Source organism: Ctenopharyngodon idella, chromosome 3 (genome assembly GCF_019924925.1).
Source record: "Ctenopharyngodon idella isolate HZGC_01 chromosome 3, HZGC01, whole genome shotgun sequence".
Lineage (NCBI taxonomy): Eukaryota > Metazoa > Chordata > Actinopteri > Cypriniformes > Xenocyprididae > Ctenopharyngodon > Ctenopharyngodon idella.
This window is the reverse complement of record NC_067222.1, coordinates 4,068,613-4,093,519: the sequence shown is the minus strand read 5'-3', so window position 1 is coordinate 4,093,519 and position 24,907 is coordinate 4,068,613. Positions and strand designations below refer to the sequence as shown.

General features: G+C 41.2%; 1 protein-coding gene across 2 annotated transcripts in view; it reads right to left on the bottom strand.

Moving 5' to 3' along the window:
- The window catches only part of LOC127509339 (uncharacterized), an 82,791-nt gene that overhangs the window by 1,991 nt on the left and 55,893 nt on the right, over positions 1 to 24,907 (bottom strand). For both annotated transcript variants that reach the window (XR_007929205.1, XM_051887965.1), the window contains exons 12-13: positions 14,509 to 14,607; positions 870 to 898 (exon numbers count right to left, since the gene is read on the bottom strand). Coding sequence is in view for 1 of the 2 variants with exons in the window: in XM_051887965.1 (XP_051743925.1) it covers positions 870 to 898; positions 14,509 to 14,607 (128 nt within the window). In the remaining variant the exon portion in view is untranslated. The remainder of the gene's footprint in view (positions 1 to 869; positions 899 to 14,508; positions 14,608 to 24,907) is intronic.

The following is a 24,907-nucleotide window of genomic DNA, read 5'->3' as shown; positions in this document are numbered from 1 at the left end:
TTCATCGACCTCTTTCAGAAGACGGCCGAGCTGTCGGGCTGGCCGCGGGACCAGTGGCCGATGCGCCTGGTCCCGTTGCTCTCCGGGGAGTCCCAGATAGCGGCACAGCAGCTTCCGGTGCAGAATCTCCTGGTCTTCAACGACCTGAAAAGGGCCATCCTCCAGCGGGTCGGCCGGAGCCCTGAAGAACATCGCCAGCGGTTCCGTTCCCTGGAACTGGGCGAGTCCGGCCGACCGTTCGAGTTGGCCCAACAGCTCCGGGACTCCTGCCGCAAATGGCTGTTGGCTGAGGGAAGCGACGTGGAGAAGATTGTCGATCGAGTGGTACTGGAGCAGTTCATTACTCGGCTCCCACGGAGGACAGCCGAGTGGGTCCAGTGCCACCGCCCCACGTCGCTGGACTCGGCCATCCACCTCGCGGAGGACCATATGGTGGCGTGCCCAGGGGTCGGCGAACCCCTCCCATCTGTCTCTCTCTCTCCTTTTTCCCCTTCTGTTCCTCTCTCTCGTCCTGTCCCTCTCCCCAGGTCCCGCCCACCTGTCCATCCTCGAGTCTGACCAGAGCCAGTTTGGGGGTCCCAGAGCCCCGCCCAGGAGGGCGGGACTGACTTCCGCTGGACAGGACCCCGCTCCTGTTTCTCCTGGTGTTATATACTCTCTCCACACCAATTACTGAAACAAGAGACAGGTGTTCGTCATTTGCATTTAACCCACTCACTCACCGTTCGTCTCCTGACTCTCTCTCCCGCTGCTGACTCCGCTGAACCAAGCCCCCCCTCGCCACAATGAAGTTTATAAATCTCAGTATAATCTCAGTATTTTAAGTATTTTAAATCTCAAATCAATGAAGTTTTATAAATGATACTAACCTGACAAGACTTCAGACACTTTGCAATCTCTGAGGTCAGAACAAAAGGAGAAAAGGCATTAGTGGATCTTTTTTAATCTGTTAATCATTCTCAGTTCAGACTCATTTCAAAGGTTCAGTTCAAAGGTGTCTCTCCGTGGCTACCAGGGCTGCCATAGACCTCCCAATAGATCTGCCTGTCTCCTTGGTAGCACGGAGAGAAAGATCTGTAGCTTTCCTCAGCTCAGAGAACGCCTCGCGACTGACTTCCCCACCCTCATCAAGGTCTTTGAGCAGGTCGGCTTGATAGGCTTGGAGGACGGCCATAGTGTGTAAGCACGCCGCCGCCTGACCTGCGGCCGAGTACGCTTTACCCACTAAAGCAGAAGATGTACGTTGGGGCTTAGTGGGTAACTTCGGGGCTTTGAGGGAGGCTTTTTCCCGACCTCGACACCTCGGTGTGGAGGTCGGGAAAAAAAGGCAAGCCCCGGCGTGGAGGTTGTGCGCGAGAAGGAAGAAAGCGCTCGTCTAATAAGCTTGCTTGACGGGCTTCCTGCTTCTCGGTCAGCCAGCTTATGTTCAATCTGGCCACCGCTCTAGTTACAACCTCCACGAGCTCCTCATATGCTTGTGAGTGTGGTGGCGACTCTTCACACTGAACGATGCTGACAACATCCAGTTCCTCAGAACTAGAGCGCTGCAGCATCGGCGCTTCACCAGGGGCAGAAGAAACCGCAGAGCGTGCTTCTACCTCCTGAAATGAAGCGCTGGATCCTGCAGGTAAAGGCAGAGAAAGGGCGGGGCCCATCTCTAACCCTTCTGCAAGATCCATTTGCGAACCCCACGACGCGACCCGAGCCGCGGGGATCGCGAGCCAAACCGCTTTCCTCGAAAAGCGCCCGGCGGGAGCGGAGTGTCTTCATAGACATCTGCTCGCAATGCACACAGCCAGCTCCCTCGAGAGCTGACTGGGCATGCTCCACTCCCAGGCAAACAACACAAAGCTCGTGTGCATCTCCCACCAGGATGTAGCGAGGACAAGGAGACGCACACGGCCTGAATTGCTGCACTTGTGTCGCCATAATAGTGTCTTAGATAAATGTGCTTTCCTGGTCATGACGTCACCCGCCTATGACGTTCCTTCACGCCATTGGACAAATTTCACATGTGCTTCACGACGCAATCACGGAGAGGCGTTCTCGAAGCGCTTGACGCAGCACGAGTTCCCTTGAAAGGGAACTAAATAAGATGCTAAATTAATAAATTTAAAGTGAATCTGAAGCCTACCTTTCTCATTCGGCACTGTTTCCATTTTCGAGGTGAATGCTAAACTAAGCTTTGTACTTCACTCACATTATCGACATCATCCTTCACATAACAGCACAGTCAGGCGGTGGTCACGGGTGGTAAATGGCAGATTGTATTGCAGAATTGAGTTGAGCAGTGTAACGTTTTATATGTTTGGTTGATTGCTTTTTATTTTAATTATTTAACAGGCTGCGATATCAAGTAAGCAATGCAAAAATTTGTGTGCGCGCGCGTGAGGCGCCGGCCCGACCACTTCTAAGACAGTAAACTGTACTGCGTAATTTATGGTCATACAGGTAAATGCAAGACATAATTCATACATTTACAAAAGACACTTAAAAAACAAAAACAAGCAGAATGTCTGTTTCCTTTCCTAGATCTTTGGAGTGCGCCACAATGAACAACTTTCATTTTGTTAATCTGTAGACCTAATTATATAGTGAAATTTCGTGTAGCCTATAGGCCTAATTCCCTTTTATTTTTATATATGTTATGTAACCTGTAGTTTTATTCTGTTTTCTCCGTTTACAGAAGTGCTGCAGATGCGTGATGTGACAATGTTTGAACTTATGTTCTACATATCCTGCAATTTTTTCTGGTTTCAAAACGCACAACAAGCTGCATATTAGCCTACTTGACATTAATTTTCACTTAGCCTAAATGTAGGCCTAATGCTTGATGGTTGGTGACATATCATCGGAAAAAATAATGCCAGGGCATTGCCATTGTGACTTACCTAACCTATGATTGAAAGCTGAGCCTGTAAAACCTGAGCGCGGGCATTTCACACACTTTGGATGCATCAGCGTCACATTTGCATAGGCTGTACTATTTGAATTCGTGATTGGTTGACTGCCAAATCAAAATATTGAACAGAACGAAAAAAAATAACGTTATTAACCGGTTAATGGGCATTTCAAATTAGCGTTTCTGTTCAGAATGATTAAATTTGATTTTGTTTTCGTTTCTGGTTACATTCCGGTCAAAATTTTGTTCGTTTCCGGTTTTAGTTTTCGTTCCTTGAACTGGTTCAGAGCCCTGATTTTGATGATTTAAATGATCTATTGATACCTGTGCAACATATCAGTATTACAAGAATCTTTTAATAGTTTCATATGCAGATGCCCTGCTAGAAACGCAAAGGCTCGTAAAAGCCCACAGAGGAATTTTGCCACTTGGAAATCCTACCCATCTCATTGGTTAGGTTAACCCTCAGGGGTGTGACTTCTCCCGGACCTTAAAAGCCAGTGCACAATGCTCCTCCCGCTCTCTCTGGCCTACTCCGACAACACTGCAACTGCGGGGTGCTGCCTGTGGGCCTGCAAGGCCTGTAGGCCTCGACCTGCCCCCACCATATGCTTATATGTGTTAGTTTAGTTATGTGTTGGTGATTTAGTTAATAAAACTTGTGTGCAATACATATTTGGTTCTGACTCCCCGTCTGCAATAAATTGTCTCTTAAATGATCTAGATATTATTACCAGCTCTAAGCACTGTAAATGCTAAGAAAGAATTATTTTTCTGTGCTAGTGCATAGTAGCTACCAGATATAAGCCTAGTCACCGACGGGCAAGTTAGTTCGTTTGGTAGAGGGAAACCGCATGCATGATTGAACTAGCGCTACCTGTCTACTCATTTTAAGTCCTGTTTGGAGAACACTTTGAGAGTTTACGCTCAAACGTGAGTATTGGCTGACTATGTTAACTTGGTGTATTTGTAAAAGATATTGACTGATGTTAGCTATTTTGCTTTCTTTTGTAGAAATGACTTTTTCATCTTATGTATCAGTTCATTTCTGTCACGATTATACTCATGCACGTCTCCAGGAAGCGAGTAGCATGGAAACTGTATAAGACCATGCTGTAGTGAGGCTACGGTGCGTGGCCTAATCAACGCAGCTTTTAGGTCAGCGAGTCACCGAACGCCATTGACTATCTTCACTTCTCACTCACTGGATTACTGGATTATATCATTGCATCGCTCTCAAATAACATTGTGGATTTATACTCATCTCATCACCATCATCATTTCAGCTCATCTAAAGTTGATCATTGACGATAAGTTTCATTTATTGACTCATTTGCACAGAGACAAAGACTACTGTTTTTGCTTATTGTTTATTTTTGTGGCAATTATATACATGCACTGGTGGCAATAAAATAGAAAAAAAGAATATTTTTTTGTTGAAGTGGTTTTATCTTTCAGTACCAGTTGAATTTCTGTTAAACCCCCTCAGAGTAATATCTTTTTTTTTTTTTTTTTTTTTTTAAAAAGGGAGGTGTTACAATATATATATATATATATATATATATATACAGGTGCTGGTCATATAATTAGAATATCATCAAAAAGTTCATTTTTTTATTATAAATTATTTTTAAAAATGAAACTTTCATATATTCTAGATTCCCTACATGTAAAGTAAAACATTTCAAAAGTTTTTTTTTTTTATTTTGATGATTAGAGCATACAGCTCATGAAAGTCCAAAATCCAGTATTTCAAAATATTAGAATATTTCCTAAGATCAATCAAAAAATGGATTTGCAAAACAGAAAAGTTCAAGTTCTTTAAAGTATGTTCTTTTGTGCACTCAATACTTGATCGGCAGGACATATTACAGCAAATGACTTGCTCCTAGCACAAATTACAGCATCAGTGAAGTGTGGCATGGAAGTGATCAGCCTGTGGCACTGCTGAGGCACTATTGAGCCTTCAGATCATCTGTATATTGTTGGATCGACTGTTTCTCATCTTTCTCTTGAAAATATCCCATAGATTCAGGTCAGGCATATTGGCTGGCCAATAAAGCACAGTAATATCATGGTCAGCAAACCACTTGGAAGTGGTTTTTGCACTGTGGGCAGGTGCTAAAGTCCTGCTGGAAAAGGAAATCAGCATCTCCATAAAGCTTGTCAGCAGATGGAAGCATAAAGTGCTCCAAAATCTCCTGGAAGATGGCTGCATTGACTTTGCACTTGATAAAACACAATGGACCAACACCAGCAGACGTCACGGCCCCCCCAAATCATTACTGACTTCAGAAACTTCACACTAGACTTCAAGCAGCTTGGATTCTGTGCCTCTCCAGTCTTCCTTCAGACTCTGGGACCATGATTTCAACATGAAATGCAAAATTTACTTTTATCTGAAAAGAGGACTTTCGACCACTGTTCACTGTCCAGTTCTTTTTCTCCTTAGCCCAGGTAAGATGCTTCTGACGTTGTCTCTGGTTCAGAAGTGGCTTGGTAGTCCTTTTCCTGAAGATGTCTGAGTGTGGTGACTCTTGATGCGCTGACTCCGGCTTCATTCTACTCATTGTGAAGCTCTCTTAAGTGTTTGAATCGGCTTTACTTGACAGTATTCTCAAGCTTGCGGTCATCCCTGTTGCTTGTGCACCTTTGCCTACCCAAATTCTTCCTTCCAGTCAACTTTGCATTTAATATGCTTTGATACATCACTCTGTAAACAGCCACCCCATTCAGTAATGACCTTCTGTGACTTACTCTCTTTGTGGAGGGTGTCAATGATTGTCTCCTGGACCATTGCCAAGTCAGCAGTCTTCCCCATTAGTGTGGTTTCAAAGAACAAAAGATACCCGGAATTTATACTGTAGGGATGGTCATTTAATGAAACTCAAATGTAAATATTCTAATATTTTGAGATACTGGATTTTGGACTTTCATGAGCTGTACGCTCTAATCAACAAATTAAAAAAAAAAAACTTTTGAAATGTTTTACTTTACATGTAGGGAATCTAGAATATATGAAAGTTTAATTTTTTAAAATAATTTACAATAAAAAAATGAACTTTTTCACGATATTCTAATTATATGACCAGCACCTGTATATACACAATGGGTACGGAAAGTATTCAGACCCCCTTAAATTTTTCACTCTTTGTTATATTGCAGCCATTTGCTAAAATCATTTAAGTAAATTTTTTTCCTCATTAATGTACACACAGCACCCCATATTGACAGAAAAACACAGAATTGTTGACATTTTTGCAGATTTATTAAAAAAGAAAAACTGAAATATCACATGGTCCTAAGTATTCAGACCCTTTGCTGTGACACTCATATATTTAACTCAGGTGCTGTCCATTTCTTCTGATCATCCTTGAGATGGTTCTACACCTTCATTTGAGTCCAGCTGTGTTTGATTATACTGATTGGACTTGATTAGGAAAGCCACACACCTGTCTATATAAGACCTTACAGCTCACAGTGCATGTCAGAGCAAATGAGAATCATGAGGTCAAAGGAACTGCCTGAAGAGCTCAGAGACAGAATTGTGGCAAGGCACAGATCTGGCCAAGGTTACAAAAAAAATTCTGCTGCACTTAAGGTTCCTAAGAGCACAGTGGCCTCCATAATCCTTAAATGGAAGACATTTGGGATGACCAGAACCCTTCCTAGAGCTGGCTGTCCGGCCAAACTGAGCTATCAGGGGAGAAGAGCCTTGGTGAGAGAGGTAAGAAGAACCCAAAGATCACTGTGGCTGAGCTCCAGAGATGCAGTCGGGAGATGGAAGAAAGTTGTAGAAAGTCAACCATCACTGCAGCCCTCCACCAGTCGGGGCTTTATGGCAGAGTGGCCCGACGGAAGCCTCTCCTCAGTGCAAGACACATGAAAGCCCGCATGGAGTTTGCTAAGATGGTGAGAAATAAGATTCTCTGGTCTGATGAGACCAAAATAGAACTTTTTGGCCTTAATTCTAAGCGGTATGTGTGGAGAAAACCAGGCACTGCTCATCACCTGTCCAATACAGTCCCAACAGTGAAGCATGGTGGTGGCAGCATCATGCTGTGGGGGTGTTTTTCAGCTGCAGGGACAGGACGACTGGTTGCAATCGAGGGAAAGATAAATGCGGCCAAGTACAGGGATATCCTGGATGAAAGCCTTCTCCAGAGTGCTCAGGACCTCAGACTGGGCCGAAGGTTTACCTTCCAACAAGACAATGACCCTAAGCACACAGCTAAAATAACGAAGGAGTGGCTTCACAACATCTCCGTGACTGTTCTTGAATGGCCCAGTCAGAGCCCTGACTTAAACCCAATTGAGCATCTCTGGAGAGACCTAAAAATGGCTGTCCACCAACGTTTACCATCCAACCTGACAGAACTGGAGAGGATCTGCAAGGAGGAATGGCAGAGGATCCCCAAATCCAGGTGTGAAAAACTTGTTGCATCTTTCCCAAAAAGACTCATGGCTGTATTAGATCAAAAGGGTGCTTCTACTAAATACTGAGCAAAGGGTCTGAATACTTAGGACCATGTGATATTTCAGTTTTTCTTTTTTAATAAATCTGCAAAAATGTCAACAATTCTGTGTTTTTCTGTCAATATGGGGTGCTGTGTGTACATTAATGAGGAAAAAAAATGAACTTAAATGATTTTAGCAAATGGCTGCAATATAACCCCATTGAAGTCCACTATATGAAGAAAAATCCTGGAATGTTTTCCTCAAAAACCTTAATTTTTATATTTGGACATTTTCACTTAGGGGTGTACTCACTTTTGAGACCAGCGGTTTAGACATTAATGGCTGTTTGTTGAGTTATTTTGAGGGGACAGCAAATTTACACTGTTATACAAGCTGTACACTCACTACTTTACATTGTAGCAAAGTGTCATTTCTTCAGTGTTGTCACATGAAAAGATATAATAAAGTATTTACAAAAATGTGAGGGGTGTACTCACTTCTGTGAGATACTGTATTTGTAGTAGAAATTAATTAAAATGGGAATGAAAAAAGTTGTCTCAATTGTTAATTTAGAAAAACAAAATTACAAAAGGGTCCACACACTCTAATGAAAGAGTAGTAATATAATTATTTTCAATTGAAATAAAAGAACAATTGAAATAAAATATTTACTTGGTTGAACAACAAATTAGGTTAAATGAACATGAACTTTGGTATTGAAATCTTAAAGTACGTTCACTTTATACTTTCATAAAGGTATTCCAACTAAAATTTTAGTTCAAGTAACTACATTTGTCAAGTTAAAACACTTGATATTCTAAGTAAATGCAACTTAACTGACACTGTGCAAAAAGATAAAGGTGAGTAAATTTTTTTTTTTTTGTTTTTTTTTGTTTTACAGTGCAGACATCAAGAATCAGCGCATGGATCTTAACAATGGTAACAATCCATAGCAAGGTAAGCAGGAGGAGGGCAGGGGGATTGTAAAGCGACTTCCAATCCCATTAAAGATTGCTGATAGGGTGGCTCAATTTAACCCCTAAACTGTCACTGTCCTGCTAACGGGATGCTTCCCAGCCAACACAGCCATGTGTGGCCTAGATGGGTTTGACCTGGGCTGTCTAACTGGGGCCCAATCAGTTTTGTCTGCAGTTTCCATGTAGGCCCCACATGGGTTAGCCCAGATGAAATGAACACTGCTCAGTGTGCACACTACAGGCTGTTAAATTTAACACTGAATCAGTTAATGAGTTGGAGTTAATGAGATAATTATTTGATTAATAAAGAGAGGATTGAGCATTACCGAAGATAGCTGCTGTTAACAAGCAGATTCACTGAAGGACAGAGAAACAAGAACTACAACTGACTTCAGCCACAGCCTTAGATGAAATCAACTGAAGATAAAAGAAGACATTAAATCTGTCACGATCACCAGTGAGAGTGCCCGTCATTGCCACCAGAGGGCACTCCATCCTGAACTACACACATCATTTGGATTCCATTTCCCATCTACTCTCATACCTTGGACTGATCACCCTGCAACTGCTACCCATTATACAATCACTCACTCACACATAAAAGACACTTGCACCCACACCTCCATGCGAAGTCTTGTTTAGCACCATCTGACATTTCTGAGCGTTTCCCCTGGATTCTGGATTCTTGTGTTTGACCTTGGACTGTACTCTTTTCTGATTCTCTGCTGCCTGCCCTGACCCTTGCCTGTTCCTGGATTGTGTTTGTTTGCTGCCTGCCCTGATCTCTGCCTGCCTTGGGATTCTGATTGTTTGCTGCTTACCTAGATCACTGCCTTTCACTGTTTCTGCCACTGTCTCATCCTTGCTGTTATTTTGTCAATGAACTTGACTTCAGTAAAAGCTGCAGATGGATCTTCACTCTGTTGACTCAATCCTTACAGAAGACTTCGCCACACAAGGATCCAGCAGCTTCTCCAAGGAACGTTGGCCAGGTATGAACACAGCGATTCTGCTGCTAGCGCTCAAGCAGGGCACACGATCACTCAAGGGTTACATTGGGAAATTAGCTTTGGCTAATGGCTAAGAATTACCGGACTGTATATTAATAGACTTTTTCTGTGACGGCCTTAATCAGCCTTTAAAATCAAGAGTGATTCATGAAAGTCCTCGTACGTCATTGGGTAGCTTTTTGGATTATGTTTTGTGGACTGTTGGTTCAGCGTTCACTGTGGGTGTCGCGGAGGAACGCGATCCTGCACTCACTCGTATGATAGCAGCTGCGCTAGAACACGCTCACAAAATGGCAGCCACAACAACACTAAATCAAGTCACAGTTGATCTCCGTGAGCCAAGTCACATCACAGTTGATTTCCGTGAGCCAAGTCAAGTCACAGTTGATCTCCGTGAGCCAAGTCAAGTCACCGCTGATCATCCAGAGTTACGTCATGTCTCCGCTGATGGTCCAGAGTCACGTCACGTCTCCGCTGATGGTCCAGAGTCACGTCACGTCTCAGCGGATCTTTCAGGACCTCATCACTTCTCAGCGGATCTTCCAAGGCCTTGTCACGTCTCAGAGGATCTTCCAGAGCTCTGTCACGTCTCAGCGGATCTTCTAGAGTCTACACTAACCAAATCTGCTGCTGTCCAAGACTCTACTTCAGAACCCTCAGCCGAGATGGCTGCCACGCCTGAGCCCTCAGCCGAGACGGCTGCCACGCCTGAGCCTTCAGAGATTGCAGCTCTGGCCATTATGGCCACAGCCATTTGGTGTGTGTGGGCTGCACACACATCGAATCCAGTCCATGAATCCACTCCAGAGTCCGCTCCAGTCCATCAGTCCGCTCCAGAGCCTGCACCAGTCCATGAATCTGCTCCTGAGCTTGCTTCAATCTATGAGTCCATTCCTGAGTCCACCTCTGTACATGAGTCCAGTCCAGTGTCTGTCTCAGTCCTAGAATCCAGCCTTGTGGTCGTCCTTGAGTTTCCTGTCTGCCTTGACACGACCACGGAGGTCGTCCCTGAGTCTCCTGTTTGCCTTGACACGACCACGGAGGTCGTTCCCGAGTTCCCTGTCTGCCTTGACACAACTATGGAGGTGGTCTCTGAGTTTCCCGTCTGCCTCGACATGACCGCAGAGATCGTACCAGAACTGTCCATTTGTCCGTATCCATGAAATGACTCCAGAGCCTGATCCAGTCTATGGGTTCACTCCTGAGCCTGCTTCAACCTATGAGTCCAGTCCAGAGTCTGCCTCAGTCTGTGAGTTCACTCCAGAGTTTGCCGCGGTCCCAGAATCCAGCCTCGTGGGCTGTGGACTTCCTGTCTGCCTGGATACGACCACCGAGGTCATTCATGAGTTCCTTGTCTGCCCTGAAACGACCACGGAGGTCATCCCTGAGTTTACTGTCTGCCTTGACACGACCACGGAGGTCGTCCCTGAGTTCACTGTCTGCCTTGACACGACTATGGAGGTGGTCTCTGAGTTTCCTGTCTGCCTCGGCATGACCGCAGAGGTTTTACCAGAACTGTCCGTTTGTCTAGACGCAACCGCAGAGGTGTTCCTGAACTGTCTGCTCCCCGCTACATGACCAGCGAGGACGTTTCAGTCAGAGCCCTGGAGGGGTTTTCTGAGCTCTCTGCCTGTACTGTCATGGCCCTAGTGACCAATGCTAACCGCTCTGTGCTTCATGTTTCAGTTCCTCCTTTTCAGCCATGTTGGTTCCCAGTGCTACCTGATCTGCTGTGGTGGTCGTCTGCTCCGCCGTGGGGGTCTTCAAGCCTGTCTGAGCTGCAGTGGTGGTCATCTGCTCCGCCGTGGGGGTCTTCAAGCCCATCTGCACTGCTATGGTGGTCGTCTGCTCCGCCGTGGGGGTCTTCAAGTCCGTCTGCTCTGCCGTGGGGGTCTCCAAGCCCCCCTGCGCTACTGTAGTGGTCGTCTGCGTCCCCGTGGGGATCATCAAACCTGTCTGAGCTGCCGTGGTGGTCATCCGCTCCGCCATGGGGGTCTTCAAGCCTGTCTGCACTGCCATGGTGGTCCTCTGCTCTGCTGTGGGGGTCTTCAAGCCTGTCTGCACTGCCGTGGTGGTCATCTGCTCCGCCGTGGGGGTCTTCAAGCCTGTCTCCCTGGCCGTCTGTCCAGTCTTCTCCAGCCCTGCCTCAGTCTCCAGGCCTTCTTCCTTTCCATGGACCTGGCCTACCATCTTACCCACTGTTCCGCCTCCACTCCACTCCACCTCCCTCCAGGACTTTCTGGGTTTTGGAAGCCGCTCCTTAGAAGGGGGGCTATGTCACGATCACCAGTGAAAGTGCCCGTCATTGCCACCAGAGGGCACTCCATCCTGAACTACACACATCATTTGGACTCCATTTCCCATCTACCCGCATACCTTGGACTGATCACCCTGCAACTGCTACCCATTATACAATCACTCACTCACACATAAAAGACACTTGCACCCACATCTCCATGCGAAGTCTTGTTTAGCACCATCTGACATTTCTGAGCATTTCCCCTGGATTCTGGATTCTTGTGTTTGACCTTGGACTGTACTCTTTTATGATTCTCTGCTGCCTGCCCTGACCCTTGCCTGTTCCTGGGTTGTGTTTGTTTGCTGCCTGCCCTGATCTCTGCCTGCCTTGGGATTCTGATTGTTTGCTGCCTGCCCTGATCTCTGCCTGCCTTGGGATTCTGATTGTTTGCTGCCTACCTAGATTACTGCCTGTCACTGTTTCTGCCACTGGCTCATCCTTGCTGTTATTTTGTCAATGATCTTCACTCCATTGACTCAATCCTTACAAAATCTCTCAAGATCTCAGCAGATGATGCACAGTATTAAACAACTCCACAAACAGCATTACCAGATAACCAGATTGACTTTATTTCTGTCATACAGTATGTCTACAGAAGTTAGAATTAACAGAGGTTAAGGCCTGAGACACACTAGACGATTTTCAAATCTTAACCGATTTTAAAACTGTGGAAGACAGATATAATGACAGTTTCAACTGATTTTTAGCATTATAATCCTCTGAATGCACACACCAGATGATTCAACCGGACTGCGAGACCACACACCTGTTGACTGCAGGAACAATTTCACAGTGACACGAGATCTCACGGAGACTCGCAAGATCAAACGTGACTTGAGAAGAAAAACAAATGGAGGACAGTCGACGTTGTCAGCTGGCTCTCCTGCCACACGTTCTGCTTTACAGTGAAAAACAAAATATGGATGATCTTTCTCAATACTCCATTTTCGTGGCATGTTTGTGGCTGCCAAGTTTCAGCTAAAGAAGCATGCAACATCTGGTAGGTGAGGCTTCTTACTGTTTGCCTTTATTTTTGCTGTTGTTTTTGTGTTGACTTTTAGTAGCATGTTTTGCGATGTTCAGAGTTCTTTTATCTTTTTTGTTGATTATCACCTTTGTTGAGATTCATACGATGATTCTTGATGTCTCTGTGAATCTAAATTATACCTTAGTTCAAACTTTTTTTTTTTTGTAATTGATGAGTTTAAAAATCCTTCATAACTGATTACTCAGAGCTGCTTGATCTTTTGTTGTAGTATCACAGTGTTGGAAATGTAAAATTCAATTTATTTAAAAAAACTTTTAAAATGGATTAGACAATGGATGAATTCAGTGAACCAAACATTATGATGATGTCATAATCAAAACACAACCAACAACACCTTATTGCATCTTCTTTTGGCTTCTTTTATGCCATAACGAACGTTTTAAAAAATAAAACACAGTTACAGCAGCCAACGAAAAACTAATTTTGTAAGTCAAGGGTCAAAAGCAAACACTCCATCATGTTAACATCAAATTAAACAATAAAACAACATCTGAAGCTCTGTTAATTCTCAATAAGAACTTCTTTTGACATCTGACAGAAATAAAATCAATCTGGTTAGTAATATGTGAAGCTGGTAATGCTGTTTTTGTTGTTTAACCCTCCTCTGCTGAGATCTTGAGAGATTTAATGTCTTTTATCTTCAGTTGATTTCATCTAAGGCTGTGGCTGGAAGTCAGTTGTAGTTCTCGTGTTTCTGCTCGTCTTTTTTCTGTTCTTGTGGTTTTTTCCATCAGTGATCCTTGTTAACAGCAGGTGTTCATCATTAACAGCTTTTTAATGATTTACGTGCAGAATATAATTAACCAGGCACTTCATTTTTCTTTTATCTGTGCCTGAGATCTGCCATGCATATGAGGTTCCTTAGGGCTCTAGTATTCATCTAGGTATCATGTTGTCCAAGACTTTTGCTTTTAAGTGATGAATTCAGAAAAAGTTGTATTTCTGTGGACTTACTGCAGCTAAGAAAATGCTTGCCTTGCATTGGAAACTTCCACACTCTCTAGTGTGGACTCACTGGATGCATTCTTTCTTGGACATTGCAAACAAGGAGCTCTCAGTGACAAGGTTACATGGAGCCTCTAAGAGGACTATCTCAGCATGACTAGATGCAATTTTAAAAAAAATAAGGAGTGGTTGTAGGATCTATGTCTCATGTTCCTACTCTCTATTTTTTTTTTTTTAATTCACTATATTTGAATTTTGTTTTGCATCTTTGAATATTTATGTATGTTCTGAATGTACTTTTGGAGATGGGGGTGGGTGGGATGATTGCATTTCGAATGTGGGCAATCTAGAAAAAAGTGTTCAGAATGATGTTTATTTTTGTACATTAAAAACCTGCAACTCAATAAAAATTCACCAAAAAAAAAGCATTTTTACAGTTTTGAGACCATTTGAGCCACTGTACATTTGAACATCATAAAAGCAAACAACTTTAGTTAATCTACTTTCTTAATGTGTTTTTAAAGAAACACTATTGCAATTGTTGAAAAAGAGTTAGTTTAACAAAAGTCAAGGGTCAAGTGCAAGTTAAGCACTATAATGGTGACTTCAGTTGTTTAATCATCCTCTGCTAAGATCATGAGAGATTAAATTGATTTGATTTGCATATATTTCAATGGCTGACATCAGATCGCTTATTATTTGCAGTAGAAATTCATTTAAATGGGAATAAAAAAGTTAAAAGTTAAGTCGACTGAAACATTTGAAATAAAGGAATTATTTACAACTGAAATAAAATAAAAAATGAATTGAAATAAAATAATGTATTACTTAGTTGAGCTAAGAAAATAAGCCAAATGATTTATACTTACGAGATTGAAAGAATCCTGAAATCAGCACAGATGCGGCAAATAAACATTCAAAAGGAAAGACAATAGATCTCAGATCTCCAACTTTACGATCACCATTCACTAAAAAGAAGACAATATAATCATCACTGTTTTGACAAATTAATTCAATTTTAACAGCATAAACAGCCGGTGAAAAATCATATTTTATTGTAATATAATTGTTCCAGATAAATACAGGAGAATTTAGCTCATAATAGTAGGTGATTTCTGCCTCACTGTGAGACAAATCAAATTCATGAATATTATGCTGTCTTACATGCACTGTAAAACCTTCCTGTAAAAAAAAGAAAATAAAAAATAAAACTGCTAAAGTCTGACAGTAACATACACTGTAAAAATTTGCAGTTTAAATTTGCAGTAATTAATTGGCAGCAGCTTCACCTGCAAAGTACTGTTGTTTTTCTTTCACTTTCTTTTGTTAATTCATTTTTCCTCTGCCATAAAACAGCCAACTACCATTTAAGTTTATAAACTAGTGTGCTAATAATGTGAGCACATTAAAACTGTGATTTTATTTAATTAAAATACTTAAAGTGAAACAAATTAAAAAATCATTAAAAAAAACATCAGTTTAACTTACTTAAACTATTTTTGCTTAATTAGCAAAAATCTCATCATTGCATCAGCAACTACACAACTTTTGAAGAAAACAACATGCAGCATAACATCAGTGTTTCTTGGTCTTCTGCTGGATTGAAGCACATGATCTACTCTCCAGCACAACGGTAAACAAAACTTTAAATTCTGGCATAACCAAACACATCTGTTTGTGTCATTGTGTCTGTTTGTGACAGCCCTATCATCGTCTGTGTGTGTGTGTGTGTGTGTGTGTGTGTGTGTGAAAACTCATAAAATAACACTTCAGTTCAACATTTACTCTCCTGTTCAGTCACTGAGTTTTCTATTAAATGCAATGTGATTTCACAGTATTTTTTACAGTAAACTACTGGCAGACGGTGTGCCAGTATAAGACTGTTTGGTAACACTTTCTATGAAGACCATGCTTATCCCTCAAATGGTCCTCATTTCCTGTTTACACTTGTTGTCTTTGGGGTCAGTATGACCCCAAAATTGAAAGTGTAATTGTAAAAAATATATAAATTTGTGTGTGTGTGAGTGATCATGTTCGTTCCACATTTCTTTTGTGCTCTAGTCCCAGACCTCCATTTATGTGTGAAAATGTATTGATTTATGCATGAATTATTGATTTTATTTGCCAGTTTCTATAAAAATGCTCTCTATTGCAGTCACACCACTGTGTTTGTGCGCGCGCACGCACGTGTGTGTGTGAGTGGTCATGTTTTTTTTGTGAAAATTTTATTTTGCTTTTTTCAAATATAACAATAACGAACAACGAACATCTGAAAAAACACAAAGGAGAAAAATAAAACCAAAAATAAATGATAATAATTACACACACACACACAAAGAGATACATGTAAAACAGTTAAAAAAAAAAAAACAACAACTATCAAATCAAGTCATGTGGCATTATATTTATATAATTCAAAAAGGGTTTCCAGATTTTATAAAATAGATCACCCCTGCCCCTCACTGAATATGTGATCTTTTCTAAAGGTACACAGCTGCAAACCTCCTACAACCACAGTCCAATTGGCACATCGGAGTCTGCTTTCCATTTCAAAGCTATACATTTTTTGGCTATTATTAACAACATTTCCGTAAGTTCAATAGCTTGACTATTTCGGAGGTTAGAGTTGGTAAAATTACCTAATAAACACACCTCAGGATCCACTGGAAAATCAATTCCATGAATCTGTGATATACTTTCACATACTTTCACCCAAAACACCTTTACTTTAGGACACAACCAGGTAGAATGCAAAAATGTTCCTTCTCCTGTACCACATCTGAAGCAAAGGGGTGAAATACTGTTGTTAAATTTATGTAATCTAGATGGAGTGTAGTAAAGCTGGTGTAAAAAGTTAAATTGAATTAGTCTATACCTAGAATTCAAGGTTGAGGTGACCCCATCTTTGCATAATTGACCCCACAGGTCCCCATTAATTCTTACCCCCAGATCCTGCTCCCATCTACCTCTGGATTTGTTACGGTTATCTAAAGACTGATTTGAGATCAGGGCTTCGTAAATTCTAGAGATGATTTTATATAGTGGTTTATCTGAATAGCAGTGTTGTTCAATACACGTCAAATTAGGTATCTTAGGTTAAGTTTTAACTTTGACCCTTAAACAATCACGTAGTTGGAGATAACTAAGGAATTATTTATTACTTAGTTTTATATTTATTTTTTGATTATATTTATTTTTTAACTGTTCAAACGACATTAAAACATCTTTATTAAAACAATGCTCCAAATGTGTAATTCCCTTATATGCCCATATCTTAAAATTTTTGTTTTGATAACACATTGGTAGCAATCTGTTTCCCCATAAAGGTGTCTTAGGGGAAAGAAAATTATTCTGTTACTAATTATTCCCAACATCGATCTCAGTTTATACCAAGTCCGAACTGAATGAATAATCATAGGGTTATTTGTTTTTCTTTCGATCAGTTTGTCATCCCACATGTATAAAATATTGGCAGGGATCTCTTCTTTTATCTCAGAATTCTCTATACAAAGCCAAGAGGGAAAGGGGGTAACGGCAAACATCTGAGCCAGATACCTGGATTGGGCTGCCCAATAATACATCTTAAAATTGGGAAGTCCTAATCCTCCTTGATTATAATCCAAAGCCAGTTTATCAAGACTGACCCTAGAGGTTTTATGATGCCAAATAAATGATCTTATTAACCCATTAAGAGAAGTGAAAAAAGAATTAGGGATTAATATAGAAAGAGATTGAAATATGTATAAAAATTTGGGCAAAACATTCATTTTGACTGCATTTATTCTACCAAGCAATGTGAGTGGTAGATCCATCCAATTAGTTAAATCTCTACCCACCTTCTCTAAAAGGCTAGCCAAGTTAAGTTTATAAAGATTCTTTAAATTACCATCCACCTGTATACCCAAATATTTAATACCAGTAGGTGAGCATTTGAAGGAAAAACTATCTAATGCAGTATAGTCAAACCCTGATAATGGCAAAATAACACTTTTGTCGATATTAACTTTATATCCAGAGAAAGTACTATGTAATTGTAACACATTCTGTAAATTAGATAAAGAATCTATGGGGTTAGTAAGAAATAAAAGAATATCATCAGCAAACAATGATACTTTATGCATTTTTTATGCAGGGCCGATTTCAAAGCCTTTTATATCAGGTTTACGTCTAATAGCCTCGGCTAAAGGTTCAATAGCCAGCGCAAAGAGAGCTGGGCTTAGGGGACAACCTTTTCTACATCCTCTGTATAAGGGGAATGCAGCCAAAATAATTCCATTAGTAACAATTTTTGCTTTGGGAGATTTATAAAGTGACTGAATTAAGTCAATATATGCATCTCCATATGACCACTCTACTCGATCAAAAGCCTTTTCGGCATCAAGAGAAACAGCTACTCCCTGTATTCACTTTTCTTTAGCAATATGGATGACATTGAAAAATCTCCTCAGATTATTTGCTGATAGTCTTTCAATTACAAAACCAGTTTGATCTGGATTGATCAACAGTGGAAGACGAGTTTCTAATCTCTTGGCAATCATTTTTGTAACTAATTTATAATCCACATTAAGAAGTGAAATTGGCCTATAGGAGGCACATTTCAGTGGATCTTTACCTTTCTTATATAATACAGAAATTATTGCATTGGAGAAAGAGTCTGGAAAACATTTCTCCGTCCTTGACTGTTCAAGCACTTCCATCAAATAGGGCACCAGCAAATCTTTAAATTCTTTATAAAATTCAGATGGGAAGCCATCCTCACCCAGAGATTTATTATTAGGCAGTAGACGAATAGCTTCGATCAACTCAGAGGCAGAGAAAGGTTGATCCAGACTAAGCCTATCTTCCTCTGAAAGACATGGTAAGTGAACTAAGGATAGGAAAGAATCCATTTGAGAACGATCTAAACTAGCCTGAGAAGTATATAACTCTGTATAGTAACGCTTAAATGCATCATTAATCTCTACAGGATTGTATGTTTCCGCATTACCAGTATCTATTGTGTTTATCGTTCGTTTCTGTTCATCTCGTTTTAATTGCCAGGCCAAAACTTTGTGCGCTTTCTCGCCAAGCTCATAATAACGCTGATTAGAACTAATAATAGTCCTCTCTGCCTGGCAGGTGTTCAATTTATTATATTGCAATTTTACTGAGTAATATTATAGCCCGATAAACAACCATATTCTGATCTTTATGGTATATTTTTTCAAGTGCTGAGATTTCAGATTCTAGCTCATTCAATTTGGAATTTTTCCTTTTTGTTAACCCCTTAGTATATGCAATACATTGACCCCTAAGTTAAGCCTTTAAAGTATCCCATAATATAAAGCTATTGGAGCAAGAAGATTTATTTGTAGAAGTAAAAATATCAATTTGTTCTCTAATAAATTTATGGAAATCAGATTAAGAAGAATAGGATTTAGTCTCCACTTATAAGTCCATCCTATTTTCTCTGGGATAGCCAATGACATTACAAGTGGGGAATGGTTAGTCAATAAACGAGGGAGGTATTCAACATCCAGCAAATGATATAAAACTTAGGTGGATAACAAAAAATAATCGATACGAGTGTGTGTATCATGAGGATGTGAATAAAAAGAGTAATCTCTATCTTGTGGATGTTCCTGTCTCCAAACATCTGTTAGATTTAAATCTTTCATAAAAGCAGTGGTGGATTTAACTGCTTTAGAACGAGGCAATGGTTTAGTCGAAGATCTATCAAGTACATTGTCTAGACAAAAGTTAAAGTCTCCACCTACCAGAAGTGGGCCTGATGATTGAGAGATTTGAAGAAAAACATTTTGTATAAATGAGTGATCATCAATATTTGGAAAGAATCTGGAAAGAAACTTACTCTCTTCCCATCAACGGAAATTGGAGCTTTATGGAGCTTTAAGATACGTAGGATACTTTCACGGCCCTGGAATTTCAGAAGTCGAATTAGGACAGGCCGTGGGGCCCCCCCCGAGATTCCCGCCGCCGGAACGCGGTGGATGCGCTCGATGTCAAGTGGAGCGCCAAAGTTCTCTTCTCCCAAAACGCTCGGCAGCCATGTCTTAAAGAATCCGACTGTGTCTCGACCTTCAGCTCCTTCACTCAATCCAATCAGGCGGATGTTATTTTGTCTTTTGTAATTTTCTATATATTCCAACTTATTTCTGAGAACCTTGTTGTCTTTTCTGAGGAGACTGAGGGACTGCTCATTTCCCAATACTGTGTCTTCCACATCGCTGATCCTTTGTTCAGCCACAGAGATCCGCCCTTGCATAGATGAAACAGACAAGGTCAAGGTGTCAATTGATCCCTGAATGGAATTGCGAAGGTCTGACATTTGAGAGATCAGCTCCTGCTTAACACTCCCAATGATCTCGTGAAACTCTTTCAGTGCAGCGGCGATAACCCCCGCTGAACTTTCCCCCTTCAGAGACGTTCCCCTTGGCGCCATTTTGCGGAGACTTTCTCTCAGTTTCGGCGGTTCTATGCTCATCTTTCCTTGGTTTTGATCGACGCTCCATTATTCCCGGTTGCTCACAAGTACCTGGCAGACTTTAATCACTATTGGGCAACGTTTCAGTGTTTGTTTCAAAAGATATTAAACGATTTCTAGAGAGCTCTCCTGGTAACGTCTAACTACCTCGTGCGCATCACGTGACTCGAGTGGTCATGTTCATTCCACATTGCATTTGTGCTCCAGAACCAGGCCTTTGTTGTGGTATGAAAATTTTTGGATTTATGCTGGATTTATTGATTTTATTTGACAAATGAAAAAAAAAAAAATCATATTTTTTTCACATTTCCCATTCATTTTCAGCTATAATATAATAACTATATTATTGGAACTATAATATAATAACATTATAGCAATGCAGGTTGCATCTTTATAAATACATTCATGGGACCATACGACTGACTGATTGATACTTATAAATCAGTGTATAATAGATTATGAGCATGAGCATTAAAAAGGCAAATGCATGACTTATAATTAATTATATAAATAATATAAATGTATCTATAACTGTTCTTACAATGCGGTATAGGTCTTAATAAATCTTTATAAATATGTTTATAAAATATTAATACTTGCTTATGAATAAGTATAAATGAAGCTATAATTCATTATAAGCATGGTCTGCATAGAAATTACTGAAGGAAAAAGGAAAAACAAGAACTACAACTGACTATAAAAGAATACATTAAATCTCTCAAGATCTCAGCAGAGGATTAAAAAACTCCACAAACAGCATTACCAGCTTCACTTATTACTAACCTTGCATTTCCCAAAAGCATCGTTAGTAAACTATGGTCGCAAGTTCCATTGAACTTGGCTCATACATCTACAGAAGCTCTTTTGTGCATACACATTCTTTTACAGAGAACTCGCACAAAATGCACATGCCTATCCACCTTATTTTTACAGTTTATTGCACTTTGATATTCTTCTCATTATTTCCCTATAGCGGCTAATAAATCAGAAGTCTCGCACATTCACAGAAAACATGTCGAAAAATAAGGTGTTTTATTGAAAATGTTTGGTTACCATTATGGTGAACAGTGTTTACTTTAGTTGGACTACTGACCCTTGAATTCTTAGTATTAGTTCTTTTAGCTGCTGTAATGGGTTTATAAGACACATTTGCTATAACAAAGATAAAGATAAAAAATATGATTGTGATGTGGGTCACTTATTGATTCTTGATGTCTATGTGTGTCTCATTGTTAGAGTAGTTCAAAAAGTTTTAGAATTTTTCATAACAACTGATTATCACAATATTGCTGGATCTCATGCTGTAAAACCACATTTCTATCAAAAATATAAACTATATTCTGGATGAGATCAGTGAATCTGGCCACTTGATGTTGATTGTCACTGTCAACACAAAACCAACATCACCTGACTGCTTTTTTCTCTTTTCTCTTTTCTTGACAAATGTGCTTTAAAAACACACAATCAGCCAAAGACAAAGTGATGTTGAAAAGTCAACGGTCAAGAGGCCAACAAAAGCAAACACTGATCTCCATAAACAAATCCATGATTTTCAATAAAACGTCAACATCGAAACCTCTGATAATTTTCAATGAGATCTTCTTTAGACGAATGACAGAAATAAAGTCAAATTGTAATGTTAATGCTGTTTGTGCACTTGTTTAATCGTCCTCTGCTGAGATCTTGAGAGAGATTTAATGCTTTTTTATCTTGTAGTTGTAATTGTAGATTCTCTTTCCTTCAGTGATTCTGCTTGTTAACAGCAGGTGTTAATCAGTGTCTGGATTCACTCTGTCAAGTGGACTATATCATTAAACTAGTGTAGGGAATAGTTAATGGTGTGATTTGGGACATAGCCTCTGAGTGTCGACTTTAAGCGCTGTTAATTCATTTATAATGAAAATTGGTATGTTACTGTTAAAATTTGGCCATTTTTATTTTTTACATCTCAGTTTTACAGTGTTCCATTTTCTATTAAAACAGTAATATACCATAGAAAACAATGCTTTCTGGGTAATATTTCGAGAAAGTAGCCTACAGGAATATACTGTGATTTATGCTGCCTTTACGTGCTTCCCAGTATTTCATAGATAAAAACTGCAAATGAACGCCCTCCCATTTTGAATTCAATGAGCTCGTAATCACGACTTCAGAAGTGTTAATTAATAATTCCCTTTCGAAAGGGAACTCTACACTGCGTTTGAACGCATATGAGGAACATCATCACGTGAACCGGTGTCTGAAAGCAACTATCAAATCTCACTAATCCTATTGGCCGACGACAGCCTATGACGTCATTAAAGACATGACCCGGAAGTATAAAAGGAGCGCCTAGAGAAGCAGTCAGTATCCCATCGTCTTCAGGGACTGTTTTTGTCTGATTGCGATTACTTCGAATCCGGTAAGAGTTTACTATGTCTGACAAACGTTTCAGGAAGTGTGTGGATCCGTATCCCAGGTTTCTGACACCCGGTGACACACACAAACTGTGCGTTTTTTTGTCTGGGGGAGGAGCACGCATGGACAGTGCTTGAGGGCGCTGTCTGTGTGAATTGTGAGCGTCTACCTATTAGGACGCTCCGCTCTCATCTGGCCCTATTCTCGAAAGAAGAGGGGCCGGCATCTGTGCCTGGTGGTTCTGGCCCCGCCCGTGCTGAGGCAGAGCGGCGGCTGAAATCATGGGGCTCTCAAGTGGAACTCGCTGAGGAATTTGAGAGAGGTGTAGTGTTGCGTAGGCCCCACTTTTCTAGAATTTTCATTCATACTGAGTTTGTCTTTTCCCCTGAACCCCTTGAATTAACATTCAAGCTTGAGTGTAACAGTGTTAGCTTTGATTAAGCTCCCGTTCCCTAGGGTTCAGTACAGTTGTAAGAACTTCTGATTTGGTGAAAAGCGTCCATCCTTGAATTTTTCAGGATGGTATGAATGAAAAGTAAAGCATTGTTTATGCTTTAAGTTCTAGTTTTTGCCCTACACAGTGTGAGCTGTACTCTATTGCTTCCACAGGTTAGCACCTGTTTCTGTAGTAGTAGGCTTGGTTCTGGCCTCCTTCAGAGCATGGTGATTAGTTCGTACTCCCATTGCTTTGAGGGTAAAAGTGTTTTTACTGAGTACATAGCCTGCTGGAATGCATAGCTCAGGTTGAGTTTGTTTAGGGAACCTCACTATTCAGTTTGGTTCCTTTTTAGCTCCCTTTAGAGTTTGAACACTGTCACAAGAGTTGTTTGCGTGTTTTTGGAAGTTGAAGGCTCTGTTCTAAGCCTCCTTCTGAGCACAATAGCTTGTAGTTTTGATGGTGGATGTTTGGTCAGAGGTTTGCTCACTTAGAACTAGCACTGCCAAAGGTTTATGCCCATGTTTATTTGAAGTAGTAGGCCGGTTTGGGCCTCCTTCAGAGCATGGTAGCATATATTCGTAGTACTCCCCTTACTGTAAGGGTTAAGTGTGTTTTTACTGAGTGCATTGCCTGTTGGAATGTGTAGATTTAAGCTCAGGTTGAGTTAAGCTAGGTAACCTCAATAGTTTGGTCCTCAGATTAGGCTCCCTTAGAGCTTAGACACAAATGCCACTAGCTGTCGCCACGTGTCTTTCTGGAGTCACAGGCCCCTTCTGGGCCTCCTTCAGGAGCATGATGGTGCATGTTTGTGATGGTTTTGTTGACACTGCCACTGGCTGACGCCCGTTTCTTCTGGAGTAGTAGGCCCGGTTTGGGCCTTTTTCGGAGCATGCTGGCGGAGTTTGTACTCCTCTATGAGTTTAAGTGTTTTCTGAGTACATTGCCTGTTGGAATGTGTTGAATAGAATCAAGCTCAGGTTGAGCTAAATAGTTAACCTCACTGGATAGTTTGGTTCTATTTATGGCTCTTTAGAGCTTAGAAACTGCCATTAGCTGGCGCCACGTGTCTTTTGAGCTGCAGGCCCCGTTTGGGCCTCCTTCAAGAGCATGATGGCGTAGGTTTGTACTCCTCTTGCTTAAAGAGTAAAAGGTGTTTTTACTGAGTACATTGCCAGGTGGTATGGTGGCTCAGGTTGAGTTAAACTAGTTAACCTCTCTAGAGTTTGGTTATCATATTTGGCTCCCTTAGAGCTTAGAACACTGCAACAAGCTGATGCCACGTGTCTGTCTGGAAGTCGTAGGCCCTTCTTTGGGCCTCCTGCAGGGCAGGCATGATGACGTATGTTTGTACTCCTCTTGCTTAAAGAGTAAAAAGTGTTTTACTGAGTACACTGCTTGTCAGATTGTGTTAGGTAGACTGTTATGTGGGCACTCTACAGTGGTTTAAACTCGGTTTCATTCTGAACGAGTTCCATGTTTGTGGGTTCTTGCTTATCAGCAAGCAAGCTGTTCTAGCTGTTCTATCAGGCACTGAATAGATCCTAGGATTGAGCAGAGTGTTACTCCCCTCATTGGTAAGGGTAAAGAGCGCTAAGCTGAGTCCTGCTCTCCAGGATGCCCGTCTCTATGCTCTGGTCTGAGTTGGTTACTGCCTTTTTGCAGTCACTCTCACTGGATATCTTCTCTGAAGAATGTGGTTTGAGACTCTGTGATCAGACAGGTTGTTGGCCAAGACTAGGTTGCTTTATTGAGACCAGGTCAGCCTCCCTGGTGGAATTCAGGGTTGACTTTGTTCCCCTGACAAGTGACTGGCTAGGGTTCCCTCGGGCCCCCTGGCTACATTCCCTTAGAGGGACCCTCTTTCTTCAAGAAAGCTTGGTACCAGAAGCCTTTGAGCGACCTTGGTAGGCCTTCTGTGGAAGGCCTCTTTGAGGCTTATAGCTTGGGC